The 18123-nt window shown below is 32.1% G+C and overlaps 1 protein-coding gene across 4 annotated transcripts in view; it reads right to left on the minus strand.

The window, feature by feature from the left end:
- Positions 1-3620: 3620 nt before the first annotated feature.
- 7B2 (Secretogranin_V domain-containing protein 7B2) overlaps positions 3621-18123 on the minus strand; it is a 31817-nt gene continuing 17314 nt past the window's right edge. For 3 of the 4 annotated variants that reach the window (XM_076476459.1, XM_076476457.1, XM_076476460.1), the window contains exons 5-7: positions 17744-17794; positions 7822-7872; positions 3621-4657 (exon numbers count right to left, since the gene is read on the minus strand). In XM_076476459.1, the coding sequence (XP_076332574.1) occupies positions 4601-4657; positions 7822-7872; positions 17744-17794 (159 nt within the window). In that variant the 3' untranslated portion in view covers positions 3621-4600. The remainder of the gene's footprint in view (positions 4658-7821; positions 7873-17743; positions 17795-18123) is intronic. The other variant, XM_076476458.1, reaches the window with a different exon arrangement.

Raw genomic sequence — 18123 nt, forward strand, 5'->3', positions numbered from 1 at the left:
ATTATAAAAGTACAACCTTGTTTACAACATCGACTGGGGCTGCAGTATGGAAATGTCAATGAATTATTTTGTCATATGGTGCATCTGCACTTATTCAATGTCCTGATCCTGTAACAAAGTGAAAATGAAAGCTTTCACAACAGCTGTGATGGCTAATCATGTGATGATTCTATTAGTGAATGTGCTCCATGCAATATACTTCAGGAGTTGTTTGCAGTAAGGAGAAGCACAAATGCCATAGGGTGAGGTATAGTATGGTTGCAAGAACTCTGTGGAACTTGTACATGCAACTATGATTACACGAAGATCTTTTTTACCATTGTTATAATCATTGAGACATTGTTCTTCATTTGTGATTAGATTATTATACAGTTAGAACAATAGGGCGGTTAGTAGAATATGACACAATAACATCAAAATTATGGAATCCGTATGGACACCAGCATTTATTGGTGAGAATAACTGCAATATTATTAATATTTTTATCTACAACTGTTTTGTGCATGTGACAGATTTGTTACTAAATGCTTTGCAATTAAGAAGTTCACTGAGCTATTAGCAAGTTAACGATGATATAGTTTAAATAAATATGTTTAAAAACTAATGTGGTCTACATGACCAGTATGAAACTGACTTAAAAAGTAATGTGAAACATTATTATACATTCTAAGTTTATGGTTAAAACGAAATACAGCCTCGATATGTTTACATGTTGGACGAACCGTGTATAATCGAATTTTCCGTGTTCGACAGATAATTAATTGCGTGTATAATCGAAACCATGATGGAGGAACTCGCGTTGTAGGAGGGTTTACATTGAAGTAGTTTTAGGATTAATCAAAAATATTTATGGTATATAACGCTTTCTGCCAGCAAGCGTGTTCCCTAAGTCAGTGTTGTGCGAGTGACATTACATCACTATAAAAATAACTATAACTTTTAACAAATCTTTCTTTAATGGCCTACTAGTAAGAACATAACAGCATTTTGATGGATTAATAACGACTTACGTGAGCAAACGCGATATTTAAATAAAAAATAAACGATATGTAGAACAAGTTTGGACAGAATGAGGCCCTACAATGACACCGACAACAACCTCACTGGTTTACGTCCAGTAAGGAAAGATTCGTAAAAATTTGTTGTCAGTCTTATCATGATTCAATATTGGAAAATATATACATTTATCATGGTTGTTCAAAACAATGCTTTAATGCTTTAAAAATATAATGTTAAGAATGCTTTTTGGAAACAATACTTCAAAACAAAATGTATATAAAATAAATTGAAACTCGGTGCTTTTTGTCTCATGACATTATTGTAAAATTAATTTTCTTTCAAAGTTTGGAATTTAGTGTTATAACACCACACTTTTGTTGAACTTTTCTTTATGGTTGCAAATTTATTTTTTCCGACCGTATTCTTAAAGAACTGATTTCATAAGTTTAGAGGCACTACTTAAAACATTCAATATATCCAAGTAATATTATAATATTAAAATATTTCTTTATAATTTTAGCGAGGTTTATATCAAACACATATTATTTATTTCTTTCATTTTACCTCTCGTACTTTCAATTTCCCTTTTTAAGTTTTCCTTTAGGGTTGCATATTGGTGTCATCTCGCCGCATTTTTTAGAACTAATAAATCTTTCTGAAACGTTATAATCATCAATACATTTTTAACGATACCATCTGAAGAAGAACACAATCAGAAACGCTATTGGTTGTTGTAAATTCGCTGCAAAAGAAAGGGGCACTTTACAAAACACTTTCAAAATCTAAATATACACAATGAATTCTTCACAATTAAATTTTATTGTGTAAACCAAAAAGTACTCTTGTGCTTTCATTTTAAAGATGAAATCTTCCTTTCTACTTAACTAACTCGCAGCAAGGAAAATATGAAGTCAGGAATACATTTAAGTAATGTTGACAATTATTGTGACTGAAAAAAAATTGACATTTCGAAGACACAGAGATAGGAAAAGACTTGAGTTTATGTGGTTATCCCTCGTGCACTTCACCGAAGTTCCCTTCCAACTGAGATAAAGAATTAATCCACAAGTGTTTCGTAGTAAACCGCTTTTTCGACAAATCAAAATACAACATGTGTATCAAAGTAATAACGTGTCTTGAATCACGATAGTGGTTTATAATAGAGATAGCAAAGAATTTCTCAAAATTCCTAACAGAACGTTTGTGCAAAAAAGCACCTTAAACAGTAAAGATTAAGTTAAAACAATTTTAAAATCTGTACCATTGACTGCTATGGTTATACATATATAAAAATGCACAAAATAGTATGTATGTTAGGCTTACGAAGAAAAGAAAATCTGCTCAAAGCGGCCCGTTTTTAACTCTTCTTCTTCATATTATTCAACAAACATCTTGGTGTATTGCCTCCAGATCTTTTGTAGAATTCTAAATAAGTTACTGCGAAGGTTGTAGGGATATTGAAAAGTCGATTTGTTTTTTATATATTTTACATACCCTAAAAATAAACATACCCTAATTTTAGTGTAAACGATGATGTCACCCCGCCTTGAAATTAGCTTTCTCATAAATATTTGTTGTTCCTTTAGAAAACTTAAGTCCAGGGAGAAATTGAAATTACCACCTAATAATAAGTAAACATTAGATAACTATAATATGTAAATACTTAATGCTTTGTACGCTATACAGTCAGTGTCTTTAGGGAGCCAATCCCTATTTAATCAGCTAACTACTAGCTGTGTTTATTATCATAACAATATATAAAGTAGTTTTTCTTGATGACGAAAAACCCATTTGAAATAAAAATGTATCTCAGAACGACTGGTATGGGTATTAACACTTTTACAAATAAAGCAGAGAACAACGTTTCGACCTTCCTGGGTCATCTTCAAGTTAACCAGCCGTTCTGAGATACAAAGTTAGTTTCTATATAAAGTATTTCTTTGTCCAAAATTGAGCATAAAAAAAGCTAGCAAACAAGAGGAATAAAAAATTGGGAATATTAAAAATCTGCAAATATGGATTGTGAAAAGGCTGGAGATACTATAGAGATTCGTTATGACGATAAAAACCACTTGAAGTAAATATGTATCTCAGAACGGCTGGTAGGGGTATTAACACGTAGAAATCGTTTACTTAAACTATAAATCTGCCTTCTGCCTCCACCAAATGTAATCCTAAGTAACATCACGGAGCTAAAATAGAGGTTTGTAGTTTAAGTATATAATGTCTATTGTATCTCCAACCTTGTTTGCTTATTTTGTTATGATCCGTATTAGTAGGTTTTTAAATTCCCGATTTTGTATTTTATGTTGTTATATACAATTTTTTACTAAGTTCAAGAAGCGTACTTTCCATTCTCTGTTTTTTTTAACCTCCCTAAGTTACCCGGCAAGCAGTAAGCCTGAAAACATATAAAGGTAAAAACTGGGATTCGATGCCTGTGATGGGCAGCTTTGTAGTTAAAAACGAACAACCAAAATTTTAACTTTATATCAGGGTTGAAAACCTAATACTGTTGTCAAGCGCATTGTTATAAAACTAACAGACATTCATTTGGGTTTTTAGACCTGATGTTTGTTGTCACGTAATTGTTGTACAACAAACTTTCTTTCAATATCGAAAACTTTCAAAATTCGATATTTATTGTCATGACACATTGTTGTAGATATAACAGACATTCATTCAGAGTTGAAAACCTTCTGTTTGTTGTGCTAAATTGTTTTATAACAACAGATTCACTTTTAGGTTTGAAAAACTGATGCATGTTGCTACGCTACATTTTTGTAGAACTAAAAAATAAACCACCTTCAGGTTTGAAAATATAAGGTTTTTTGTGATTCCACATTGTTTTTGAACTAACAAACTCACTCTTAAGTTTAAAAACCTGATTTTTGTTATCTCGCCACATTGTATTTATAGTTATTGACTAACGTTTCGTTTGGTATTTAGGCAATAAATAAATTATTCTTATATGAAGTTCTAAGTTTTGAGAAGAAGAAGACAGAAGCGTTGTTTTTCACGTTTTTCCAGTTTTAAATGAATTTTACTTAGGCAATTACATATTATCGTTTTTTTTTACTATGCCGGTTACATAGGAACACATTTAAACAAAACATGCTAATAATAAGAACACCAAAAATACGTTTCTATTTCTTCTATTAGCTAAACATCATCTTAGGTAAACAAGAAGAATGGGATTTTACACTTTTTTTCAAAGTATTTAAACTATTAAAATATACAAACATTAAAAATTAAAGATCTTCTGAAATATATAAAGAGAATTCTAATTAATACACTTTAAAATGATGATTCAAAGTATTAAAATTTCTTTAATAAACAGAAATAACTTGAATTAAAAACCTTTCAAAAATTAATTCAATTATTACTATTTGCGACACAACATAGCTTATGAGAGTAACAATAATTATTTAATATAATGTTTTTCATTTACTTAAGCCTGTCATATTCCAACGTTTTGATTGGTTGATGAACTTAATACCAGAAGCTCATAAAATATCCATAAAACATAATATTTTGTCATATCGCTGCTGATAACGATATATACCAGGTGTCACTTCCTACAGATGTTTCCATAAAATCCTTATCCTTTCTTTGCTACAACTGGCAGTTTTTCTCCTTTCATATAGGGGTTTCGGGACTGTAAGAAAATTCAGTGATGCTATTAATCATAGTGAAAATGATATACAGAATTACCCATAGTATTAACTATGTTATTATTTTTAGTTCTTATCTGTGTAATTATTTGTTTTTTATCAGCTGTTATTAATAATGCACTAACCACAACATATTGAAAGCTTTCCTTAAGATTCAAATAACTTTATCATTAAAATTTGTATGCGTACAAAATATTTATTTATTTTTCATGTGGCGAATAAAACTACTTGGTAATCAGGAAAGAAACTCCCACTTAATATGTAATGGATTTACGTTATATCTAAAATACATTTAATGTATCAAACGAAAATTAAGTCACATAGACGCATTTAATAAAACAAAATACTTTTATTAATAAATATAAATTAAATTAAAAAATGTTTGATATCACGTTCATCCTTGTCTAAAAACTCTTTTACTTGTGTTCAAGTAATAGATCAAAATTCTAGAAACTACAAACTAATGGACATCCTACAGATTATTCACTTTTAGCAAAAACAAAAAGTGTAAATTGTTACCAATAACAAATATAGGGAAAATAATTCTCAAATGATACTTTACACTATGTAACAAAATTTTTACTTAACTTGTTCCTGGGCAGAAAGTGTTATTTCCCAATTGCTTATGCCGAAAGTAAATGGAAAATACCTATTTTTCTCTTCAAACTTTGCTTTTGTGACGTGGGTGATGAAATTTTCAAATTTACCCATTTTACAGAACATTCCAGGTATATTCAGTGCTGAGTAGCTGATAGAGAATTTTCTCGAACTTACAAGAATTTTCAAGAACTTTCTAGAATGTTGTAGAACTTACGAGAATTTTCAAGAACCTTTTAGAATTTTCTAGAAATTTCCATAGTAATATATATACAGAGACTCACCACTTCAGTTTAGTTCTAGCTGCCTAAGTGAACACATAGACCTATCTGATTTTATCAGAGATAGCATCAAGAAGCTGCAAGCATTCTCCAGATGCATTCTGCTGTGTATATGGCCAATTTATCAAGACAAGAGTGAAAAAGTACTCTGTGACAGCATCTGCTAAAATGTGTGAAGCCTACAAGGCATATTTTGGCATGCCTGTGGGGAAACAAGACAAACCCTGAGCACCTTATTTTACCTGCGAGCACTGCCAAAAAACTCTAGAAGGTAAGACGGAGAATTGTTGTATGTTTGAATAGTAAGATTTTATATTATACAAATTTTAGATCTTTTACAGTTTAAATATCTTTTAATTAATTTATTTTTAAAAAAAATTCCAATAGTATAGAAAAAATATCACACATAAAATATTTTGCATGAACCTCTTACACATTAGTTGTGGATGAAATAAATTTATTCTTCATAATAACAATTTTGTTTTTTTCTTTTGCAGGATGGCACAGAAGGGAAAAGAGAGCCATGAAGTTCACTATTCTAAGAATTTGGCATGAACCTACTGACCATTTAAGCACTTGCTACTTCTGCATAGTGGACCCTTTCAAGGGTCGGACTGGCAAGAATGCATCTGCTATCATGTATTCAGAGGCGCAGCTGGTGAGAGAAACCCATACTACCCCAACCAAAGAGACCTCAATGACTTGATCAGAGATCTTGGTCTAACAAAGTCGAATACCGAGCTTTTGACATCTAGGATCAAGGAGTGGGATTTGTTAGATGAAAGTGTGCAAGTCGCATGTCAGAAGAAACGTCACTGACATTTTCCAAGCTTATTCACTCGTCAAGATTGGCTCTGCTTCTGCCACTATGTATCCGGTCTGTGCGAGGCAATTCGAATTGCCTGTAACCCGAACGAGTGGCGCCTCTTCATTGATAGCTCATCCAGAAGCCTCAAAGCTGTGCTGCTCCATAACGGGAATAAGAATCCGTCTCTTCCTCTGGTTCATTCGGTGCACCTCAAAGAGGAATAAAACAGCGTCAAGACCTTGTTACAAGCCTTGAAGTACGATGAGTGTGGCTGGGAGGTTATCGAAGACTTCAAAATGTTGGCATTCCTGATGAGTCTTCAAGGATGCTTTACCAAGTTTCCCTGTTATCTTTGTCTTTGGTACAGCAGGAACACCACAGCGCAATACAACAGGAAGCACTGGCCACAACGGACCGAATTTTCTGTGGGGAGGCACAATGTCAAGTGTGAGCCACTAGTGAGCCTCCAGAAGGTGTTCTTCTGACCATTGCACATAAAATTGGGTCTTATAAAACAATTTGTCACAGCTCTTGATAAGGAGTCTGCAGCCTTCAACTACCTTCGAAACTTCTTCTCTAAGCTGTCTGAGGCAAAGGTCAAAGCTGGTGTCTTCGATGGACCACAAATAAAGAAGATCCTGGAGTGCACAGAATTCCCCAAGAAGCTCAGTAGGAAAGAAAAAAGCTTGGGGCAGCTTTGTCGCAGTGGTTCAGGTATTCTTGAGCAATTACAAGGTCGAACTTCATGTGGAACTGGTTGAGGTTCTGGTAACAACTACGGTAAAATGAGCTCCAGGATGTCCCGGAAAGTCCATATCCTTGATGCTCATCTTGATAAATTCAAGGAGTACATGGGAGCATACTCAGAGGAGTAAGGCGAGCGCTTCCACCAAAATATAATGTTCTTTGAACGCCGCTACCAAGGAGCGTATAACGAAAACATGATGGGAAATTATATTTGGGGGCTGATACGTGAAAGTGATTTACATTACAGTTGCAAATCTCGAAAAACTACTACTTTTAAACATTTTTGTATAACTTTAGTATAAATACATGTAAATCTTGATTCTTATGTTGTTTTATCAGACCTTATGTAAATGAAAACGTGAAAATTTGCCCGTTTTTACATAGAAAATAGGTTAATTTCTAAATTTCATTATCCAGGTCACAAAAGCAAAGTTTGAAGGAAATAATGGTCATTTTCTGTGCTTTTACAACATAAGCAATTAAGAAATAACACATACTATCCAGGAACAAAGTTTGTGTTACATAGTGATTTATTCAATGCAACAACTATTGTAGTTGCATCATAGAGACTGTAGATATTTAGATACAATGTTTCATAACAGTAAAGTATCAAGAGGTGCAATTAAAAAATTGGTAATATTCTATTCATAGTTATACCAATAGCTAAATAAAACCTGGATTGAGCTAATAATAGAGAAGAATTACTTTTACTTACATTGAGAGTAGTTCCATTTTGGTTAAACTTTTTGTCTTTTTGTTTCAACTGCTGAAGAATTTTTTTTCTGATATTAGAACAAAACACTCATACTCGTTTCTTACGCTAACCTGTTGACTAATGAAACGTTGACACATCCATGTTTATAATGAACATTTATATGAGTTAAACAGTTTCTGCATATTAATAATTTATAATGCACCTGTCATCTTCAACAAAAATGTTAAGCATAAAAATGCCAATAATGATGATAACATTAATATAACAAAATAAATTTAAAAACTGGAACACTGTAGAATATTACACAATAACCAAGACTGTAAGAACTTCTTTAAAAAGAATTGAGTGAAATATTTGACTTGCTGACTCATTTTTCTACAGAATATGTTCAAACTGTTAGATGATTTTAGTAGGTGAAATATTGGGCGAGTGCAGGTTTGTTCAGAATGCCAGTAAGTACAGTAGATTCAGAATGTGAGGCAAATTCAGTAGTATCAAATTCTCATGTGAATCTATCATGTTCAAATATTTGGATGAGTACAGTAGGTTCGAGCTGTTAAGGAGAATTCAGTAGAATCAAGCTATTGTTGAGTGCAGTAGGTTCAAATTGTTGGTTAAATGTTGTAGATTCAAACTGTCGGACTGGTGCAGGTTGCTCAAAATGTCGGTGAGTGCAGTAGATTCTAACTGTTTAATAATTGCAGTAGGTTATATTTATCAAGCAAGTGCATTAGGCTCAAAATGTCAAACTGTTGGATGAGTAAAGTAGGCTCAAAATCTTGGGTAAATTTAGTAGCTTCAGAGTACTGGTGAGTGCAGTAGTTTTAGAATGTTGGGAAAATGCAGTAGATTCAGAATATTGGTGAATGCCCAACGATCAAAATATTGGAAGAATGCAGTGGGCTCAAACTTTTAAGTTCATAAATCTCTCTCTCTCTCTCTAGTTGTTTGGGTATATAAATTTGTATACTCGGGAGGGTCAGATACACTAGACCTCTTCCTTCTTCCTTTTCATTGTTAGAGTGAACTTGTTAGTATATTTAAATTTACCTTCATTTTCATTGTTAGAGTGGACTTGTTAGTATATTTAAAGTTAATACATGAGGGCCAGAGTGATGAACATAACTCAGGCCCTTTTCAGGGTAATGTTCATGTATATTGTACTTTCAGATTATCTAAGTCTAGAACACAAGTGACATGTTTTATTTTAGCACTAGTATATATGTATATATATATAATTTATTTTATTGATTTTTTATGCTTAATTTTAACTTAATGATCTAATGTATAAATTAATCGGGGAGAGGTGTTTAGGTCTCTCTTCATAATATATGCAATACCTATCTAGTTCGCATAACAGCTCATTTTTTCTCCAATTTTTTTCGAAATATTTTATTTTAGTATTAGAACTCTATCTGGTATTGTTTGTGTATTAGAGTATTTGTACATGAACTTTGAGGAAGTGGTTTTGGGTACTCTATATGCTGTTGTAATTAATGTATTTTGTAATGATTGTAGTTTGGTTTGCAGTTGTTTTTTACTTACAATACATGCAGGAGCTGCATAGTAGTTCAGAAATGTCCGTTGAGGGAGGTAGATTAAAAATGCCGCGTGAGTAGAGTAGTTACAAACTGTTAGTTGAGTGCAGTCGGTTTAGAATTTCGAGTAAGTACTGTATATCAAAGAACTCATAAAAGAAAGTAATAGAGAACATGTTATGAAGAGATCAGTAAAAACTGTTAATTAAAAAAAGGAATGGGGAAAACAGAAACAAGAAAGCAAGCTTAATTTGAAAAGCATTCACAAAAACATAAACAAACAAGGTTAAGGTTTGAAACACAAAATACATAAGAAATTTAAAAATCTGAAAAAAATCTGTGCAATGGGGTATACGATGATGTCATACTTTCTCGAAGGCGCAGTGCTAGGACGGGCAAAAAAACAAACAAACAGAGAGATAATTGCTAAAAGTTTCGTCATAGTTCCACGAATGGAAACAGGGGATGCATTTACCTAAGGGAGAAGTGAATCATAGTTCAATATTAAAGGGCCTATTATTATAGGCAGATTGTGTTATTAAGGTTTATAGCCAGATGGTGTTATTAATATTTCATAGGCGGATGGTGTTACTAAGGTTTTATACAGAGGGCCTGTTAATATAGGCAGATTATGTTACTTGGCTAACAGTCCCATGGAACATCATGCAGGTCTTAACATTTTTTCACATTTATATATTTCTTTGTATAATACACTTTTCATGTATTGTACAAAGGCAGATAACATTCTACAAGACTATATATGTAAAAACGGCTCGTTTGGGTCGAGAACATTTTTTACTTAGAAGTGCGTTGTTTGGCTCCTCTACGTAAAAATATTTCTCAACCCAAACGAGCCGTTTTTACATATATATTTTTCTTTACAAGTGGGTTTTTTCGACATCACTGATTCTACAAGACTGTATGCGCATTCAAAATTATATTTATATTTTTCATTTATATAGTACATATGATTTACAAGCACTCATTGTAATCTTAGTTTCTATATTTAAGCATACTTTTTACAATTACAGTTCTAAAAGGGATGCTTATTTAAGTAGCATACAATAATATAACATACAAGCTTGCACTTATTTGGATTTATTCTATCCATATAACTACGATTTTTATTGTTTTTGGCAAAATATATCATCTCACTTACGTACTTTTTACAGTGTTTGTATGGGTTTGAGATTTATCAGAATGAAGTCTTCATAAGGATGCTGTTACTTTAGATAGACAATGTTCTGTAGGATTTTAACACACCTGCTGTTTCGCTTTCATAACTCAATGAGACAATTATTATAGTATATCAATTTATACATATTATACACTGTGCAACACTCAAAAACGTACAAGATATCTGTGGCCATTTTTATATGCAAAATGACATGGGAAATCCATTTCTGGCCTTCTTTTTGTTGAATTAGGCATGGTTTTTGAAGAATTGTCACTGTATACCCTTTTTGTCATTATTATTAAATAAAATTCTCTACCGCATTGTAAAATGGTTTTCAACCCAGGGCTAGAAACCAATCTTAGTAACACCTACAATGTGATATGATAAATAGCAGAATACAGTTTAAAATCATATTTTCTGGTTTATTATTGTGTGCTTATATTTAATTGAGTTTATCACTTAATACTTTATACTTCAAAGCTTGTATTTAATGTTTTTTTTTTTCTTTCAGATCTTATTTGTTTTCAACAATGAGTGCAAGACAGTGCAAAAATGATCCAAACATATTCTGTTACATATGTGGGGAATTACCTTTTGCTAAAGAAACGCGCAGTATTACACGCCATATCAAGAAAATGTACAAGTCATGGGCTCCTCATGTGTGTTACCTTACATGTGTGAAGACATTGACTGCCTGGTATGCAGGAAAAAATGTTCACATGAAGTTTGGTGTGCCAATGATTTGGCGTGAGCAGAAAGATTACTCTAATGATTGCTATTTCTGTCAGCAAGACTTTACAGGCTGTACTACAGCAAAGAAAAAGAAACACATTGTTTACCCAAATTTGCAATCAGCAATGCGCCCAGTAGAGCATTCAGAAAATTTACCTGTGCCCAAACCTCCAGATCAAGAAATGCAGAGTTCCAGCAGTGCAGATGAACATTCCAGTGGTGAATATGTGGAGCCCAATCATCCAGAAAGCGAGAATAAACCAATACCATTTTCTCAAGAGGCTCTAAATGACTTGTGCAGGGATCTCTATTTAACCAAAGAAAAAAGTGAGTTTCTGGCATCAAGGCTTCAAGAACGTAATCTTCTTAAGAAAGGAGTGAAGATAACACTGTACAGGAAACGTACAGAGGATCTGCTTGCATTATTCACCATGAAGGATGACTTATGCTTTTGTAATGACATCACTGAACTTTTTGAGCAACTGGAAATACCATACGATAACACCAACTGGCGACTTTGCATAGATGCATCCGAGGACAGCATCAAAGCTGTTCTGCTACACAATGGTAACACTCTGCCTTCTGTTCCCATAGCTTATAACACAACCATGAAAGAATCATATGAAAATCTGAAAGCAATTCTAACAAGCATACAGTATGATGATCATAACTGGCATGTTTGTGCAGATTTCAAGGTTGTGGCCATGCTTACTGGCCTTCAGCTTGGCTATACTAAATTTTGCTGCTTCCTGTGCTTATTGAACTCCAGAGCAAGAACTGAACATTATGTACGCAAGGATTGGCCGATCCGAGATGAAACTGAGCAAGGAAAACACAACATCATGCACAAACCACTTGTGAAAAGTGATAGAATTCTTTTACCACCTTTGCATATTAAACTTGGTTTGTTTAAGCAATTTTTGAAAGCCTTGGACAAGGAATCCTCTACATTTGCATATCTTGCAGAAAAGTTCCCTTTCCTGAGTCAAGCTAAAATTAAAGAAGGTATCTTCATAGGTCCCCAAATTCGAAAAATTTTACTTGATGAAACCTTCATCACACATCTCAAGAGAAAAGAGAAGCTTGCCTTTGAGTCATTCAAGAAAGTTTGTGATAACTTCCTGGGGAACCATCGTTCAGAAGACTATGTGCAAGTTGTGAATGATCTGCTGACTCATTATCATGATATTGGATGTAACATGTCTCTAAAAGTTCATGTGCTCCACTCTCATTTGGATTTTTTTTGCGGAAAATCTTGGTGATGTGAGTGATGAACATGGCGAGAGATTCCATCAGGATATTTCAGTGATGGAGCGACGATTTAAAGGAAAATGGAACCCTGGCATGTTGGCAGACTACTGCTGGGGTATAAAAAAAGAAGATCACACTCCACACAAGAGGATTAGAAGAACAAAAATTGTTTAAACTGACAGGTGTGTGTTTTAATTCATAACCAATAAATGTTTTGTTATACCAACTAAATTTTTGTTTTGTTTTTTGTAACTTTCAGTATTTGCAATGTTGTGTTCAATACGCGATATTTTGCAGTATATTATAAAACATATGGTTCATGGTACAGGAAAACGGTGCCTAATCTGGAGGAATAAAGGTCAAATTCAGAATCAGGACAATTTTTTGACCCAGAAACAAGTCTTACTTAACTTGTACTTTTTTTGAACCTGAAATTTGTTGCACAGTGTTATCCATTATTCGTATAAAGGAATTATTATAACCAATAATTTACTTTATATACTTTTAGCATCCAGAAAAGGACGCTTTTAACACTCTATATAATTTAACATAATGTTTCTCTTTATAAGAATATGTTTACAAATAACACGTTGTTATGTCGAGACATATTCTTATGTTAACCCTCTGTATGATTTCATTCATTCCGTTTTGCTTACAACTAAATATAATGAATGACTTACTGTTAGATTTTCCTATTGTAGAATCTATTTAAAATAGCAGCAGTTACCATTCATTTTATGTTCTGGACAATTAAAATTAATAAAACTTTGTGTTTTTACTTTCTTCTTTAATAGACATTGAGATACATCTCTGTCAGATGTCAAGGTCACCGTTTGTTAGAGAATACAAAAGTCGCTACATAGTTACTCGTACAAACTGTATGAGCTATTTCAACATACCAAGTAATAACAAGTGAAGCTTTTGTTTGTTTAAACCATGAATTTTATTTTCATATCTTTCAAAACTTCATTTAAAGTTATTTGTTTCCAAAATACACAAATGAACATAATCGTAAAAGGACCTTTAGTTATAAATTAAATTATTATTTCAGTGAAATTTTTCCTCTCAAAGAATTTGAAATAATGTTTCGTTAACATGAACTATAGAACTCATTGTTCTTATATAAAATTCATGTTTCATCATAGCTTAACATGCTATCATGTAAATAAAATTAACAACTATCATACACAGTTAAAAAACTTTAGGTACACTAATAACCTATAACATCATAGTTTATAATTTTACTGAATTATATTTCAAAGAAGCTATTTCCATATCAATATTTGTTCATTCCAATCCAGCATGTAAGACTTTATGTTGTTTATAGATAATAATGAACAACTCTTTTATTTGAAAATGAATGAACATGTTATATACACTAGTTAGTGAGATTAAGCTGTGTCGGTCGAATTAGAATTTATTTTTCAGAATGAAAGAGTCATTAAATTGTACTTTTAATATTTACTTAGATATGTGAAATGAATGATATTTCACTATATAATGAGTGGTAACAGTCCAGACTGTGCATTTTCTGAAGTTTTACATTTCTATAACTAACATACATTTGTCCTGAAAAGAACACTTATTTTCATGTTTAGTTTTATACGTCACTGGAGTTTAAAGGTCTACGTAAATAACAATTAGTACTGTCACTTCTTTGTTTAGAGATTGCTTGTTGCTAACTACATGTAGTCTATTTATTTGCTGACTCTCTTTCAGTCTATTCCTGACATGAGTCAATATGTTCAATATTCAAGACCATTAAACAGTTTCATAAACTATATCTTTAGAAAATATACAGAGTTATGATGAAATGTTTTTATATAAGAACAGTGAGTTATATAATTCATGTTATTGAAACATTATTTTAAAATCTTTTTGAGGAAAACTTCATTGAAATAATCACTGAATATATAACTAAAGGTTCTTTTACAATTATGTTCATTTGTGTACTTGGAAAGCTAGTAAGTTTAAATAAAATTTAGAAAGATATAGAAACAGTATTTCTGTTTGTATACTCAGGCAAACATAAGGTTGAAACTTATCATCAACTGGTATTTTGAAATAGCTCACACATTTTGTATGTGTAATCACATGAAGAAGTTTGTAGTTCATAACAAAGAATGGTCTTGACATATGACAGAGGTTTACCTCAATGTCTGTTGAAGAAGAAAGTTAACGCACAAAATTTTCTGAATTTTAACTGTATAGAACGCCAAGTGAATAGCAAGTGTTGCTATTTCAAATAAGTTCTATAATAATAAAGTCAAACTGTAAGTCATACAATTATGATATTTAGTTGTATAAATGGTGTGAATGAAAGCATACATATAGGATTAACATAATAATATATTTTGTGCCGAACATTTTAACATGCGTTACATGTGAATATGTACTTATAAAATTAAAGTGTATATTAATTTATATAGAGAATTAAAAAGTCTTAATTAAAATTTAAAGATAAAAGTATGTAAAGTAAATTATTAGTAACAACAGTTGCCTCATAAATAATGAAAGATATGTATGAGCTGACATGTTGTTTCATTGACTTGTGAAGCCAAAAGAACAGGTGTATTAAAATAAATACAAATAAAACATAAACATAACTTAAGACATGTATGCAGCCCTGCAAAACTGTCAGTTTTTTTAAATTGTATTTAATCTTTTACTTATAAAGTAACATGAAATTTAATCTAGACATTGATGAGATTATTTTAGCAGCCTAGTAATGCAAAGTTGAAATGTGTATGAAACCCTATGCGATTATCCACCTAGTAACATTATCTGTGTATAGAAACCTTAGTAACAACACATGTCTATTGTATCAGGTCCTCTATGTTAAGTCTTAGTAATGCTGTCCACCTACAGAACCTAAATAAAACTATCCATCTATAAACCATAGAAACACAATCCCGCTATACTAACAGGCCCTCTGGTAGCAAACTATCATATCACACCTCCATAAGGGAGCCACAGCCTATTGTTTCACTTTTCGGAACTATATCATTACACTTAGCAATGCACCTCCTGGTGCCACTTTGTGGAATCATGACGTCATTATTTATATCTTGTAAAATATATATTGATAGTATATTTATACTTTGTAGCTATATTGGAAGTCTGTAAACACTGGATTGGAAGGACTAATGAGCTACTTGAATGGTACATGGACTGGATTTTGTAACCACACAAATTTATACATGCATTCACATGCAATGCATAATGACTAGTGTATTCAATAGTCAAATAAAACAAAACAAAATCAAAGGGAGGAACTCCATTAAAAACTGCAAATCTAAACCTCTGACTAATGATTAGTTCTAATAAACAAGAACAAGCCTAGACAAAAATAAAAAACGCTGCAAAAATCACAAGGACCACCAGAATACAAGCTATAATGGGGGATAAACAATGTACCCTTGGTCTTGGACGTGATTGTGGAAGTAGGACCCTCACTGCAGTGGGGATACACCGTCTATCAGTCTTAACCTCTATTCGCCAGTCTCACATGAACAAGTTCATAAATAATGATAATAAAATAAATAGAAATTAGGAGAACGAGATGTTGGTGCTCAAGCCCACAGTGTCCCACATGTGTATCACCCTTTACTGCCTGCAGATAATTGTAGGAAGGTGACTGTTCTCCAAAGTAAAGAAAAAAAAGGAAGTAATTGTAATAAGGTACCACCACTTGGTGATAAGTAAGATAAACTTACCTCCTGAAGTTGACATTCCAGCCACCATTATATTTATTCTATCTCTTGAATTATGGCTAGAAGATATTTGTTATGGGTGGTTACATGATATAGTTCACGATGACAATCTCCAGTTGCAGCTTAAATTTTTACATTCTGAACTAATACGATCAAACAGTAAATAGCTCAGAATGTAAAAATTTAAGCTGCAACTGGAGAATGTCATGGAGATTTGTTTGAAAATATAATGACATTTATAGTTTATGTGGAATTAAATTCTTTATATATAATACATAGCAAAGGGCATATAGGTTAAAACGCGATTCTCCGAGGCACGTATACAATTTTACCAGTAGAGAAGCAGTTTTTTTTCCAAGTAAAACATACACATCTACAACAGCACTTCAAATAAGCCTTCTTTCTTTTTAAAATATTATTCTATAAAAGTGCGGAATATTATTTAGTATTATGTATATTGTTTATTTCTTCACTCCATTACTTCGTACATAATATAGAGGTTGGCTTCCTAAAGATAACGATTGTATAGTGTACAAAGCATTGAGAATCTACATGTTACAGTTATATAATTTAAATCTATTATTGGCTAGTAATTTTTGTTTCACTCTGTACTTAGGAAAATCAACTTTAAAGTGTTATAATAATATCGTTTACACTATAATTATGTTTTTTTTAGTTTATGAAAACAAGATTAACTTAAAATGTACCCTATGCAATGCGCAATGATTGGTTTGATAATATTGTCCAGGTTTGACTGTAATACTCACGCCTATTTTTGCTGAAGACAGACAGAACAATAATAGCAATAAAACAAAGAACAAATGGGCGATCTCTATTATTAACCACTACCGTAGTTTTTTCATATGTCATACACACTACATTTGCCATATTCATTGCCAAAGAGTCCTTTCACCCAATACCAGAGCTTTTCATGTCAACTGAAATACAGCAGACATAATAGTGGTGTAGGAGTTAGTAAATATTGAACAGTTGAAAAAGTGGAGTAGATTCATATTGTTGATAAGTTTGTTATAAATTACAAACACTACATATGTCATGGAAATCAAATACGTGAACAAAAACCAATTTTTTATAAATGTATATAATGTTTATAAAATGAAACATAAAGTTTTATTTTATTTATTTACAAACGGCTGATATGGATAGAGAAAACACTAGCAGAGAAGCGAACAACGTTTCGACCTTCGTCTTTGTGAACCTGACGATGACCGAAGAAGGTCGAAACGTTGTTCGCTCCTCTACTAGTGCTTTCTCTATCCATACCAGCCGTTTGTAAATATATTTTTCTCTACAAGTGGGTTTTCTTGTCATCACGGAAAATTATATTTTAATAAACTTTTGGACCTAAGATAGAACCACCAAGTGAAATGTTTATTTTATACATAAAAAATTGTAATATCTATGTATTTTATGTACAGATACATAAAATGGTAATAAATATATCTGTAAAAAAATCAAGCTTTTCTGTACTGTGTAATGTAAATACTTACGTTGGTGTTGAAAAACTTTTTAGCAACCAAGGTTTTGTGCTCTCCTTCAATCTGCATATGAATAAAACAGAACATTACCATTATAGTTCTGAATAATTTAATTGCAAACTTGTGAGTTATTTCAAACTATTATGTTACACGAATGTACAATAAAAATATCGCAATTATTTTGAAAAAAAACGTTTTGTATAATATATGGTTTCGATTATACATAAACAATTCAAGTAATAAAATAAGTTCAGTACTGCCAAGGATTAATATCACTATGTAACAATGATGGTCCCTTTGAAATTACCTTCTACATCATCTGCTGTGCCCAGTCTGTTGGCTACAACCATTAAATATTACCAAAGACCACAATATTTATTCATGGATGGCAA

This window comes from Tachypleus tridentatus, chromosome 13 (genome assembly GCF_004210375.1).
Source record: "Tachypleus tridentatus isolate NWPU-2018 chromosome 13, ASM421037v1, whole genome shotgun sequence".
NCBI lineage: Eukaryota > Metazoa > Arthropoda > Merostomata > Xiphosura > Limulidae > Tachypleus > Tachypleus tridentatus.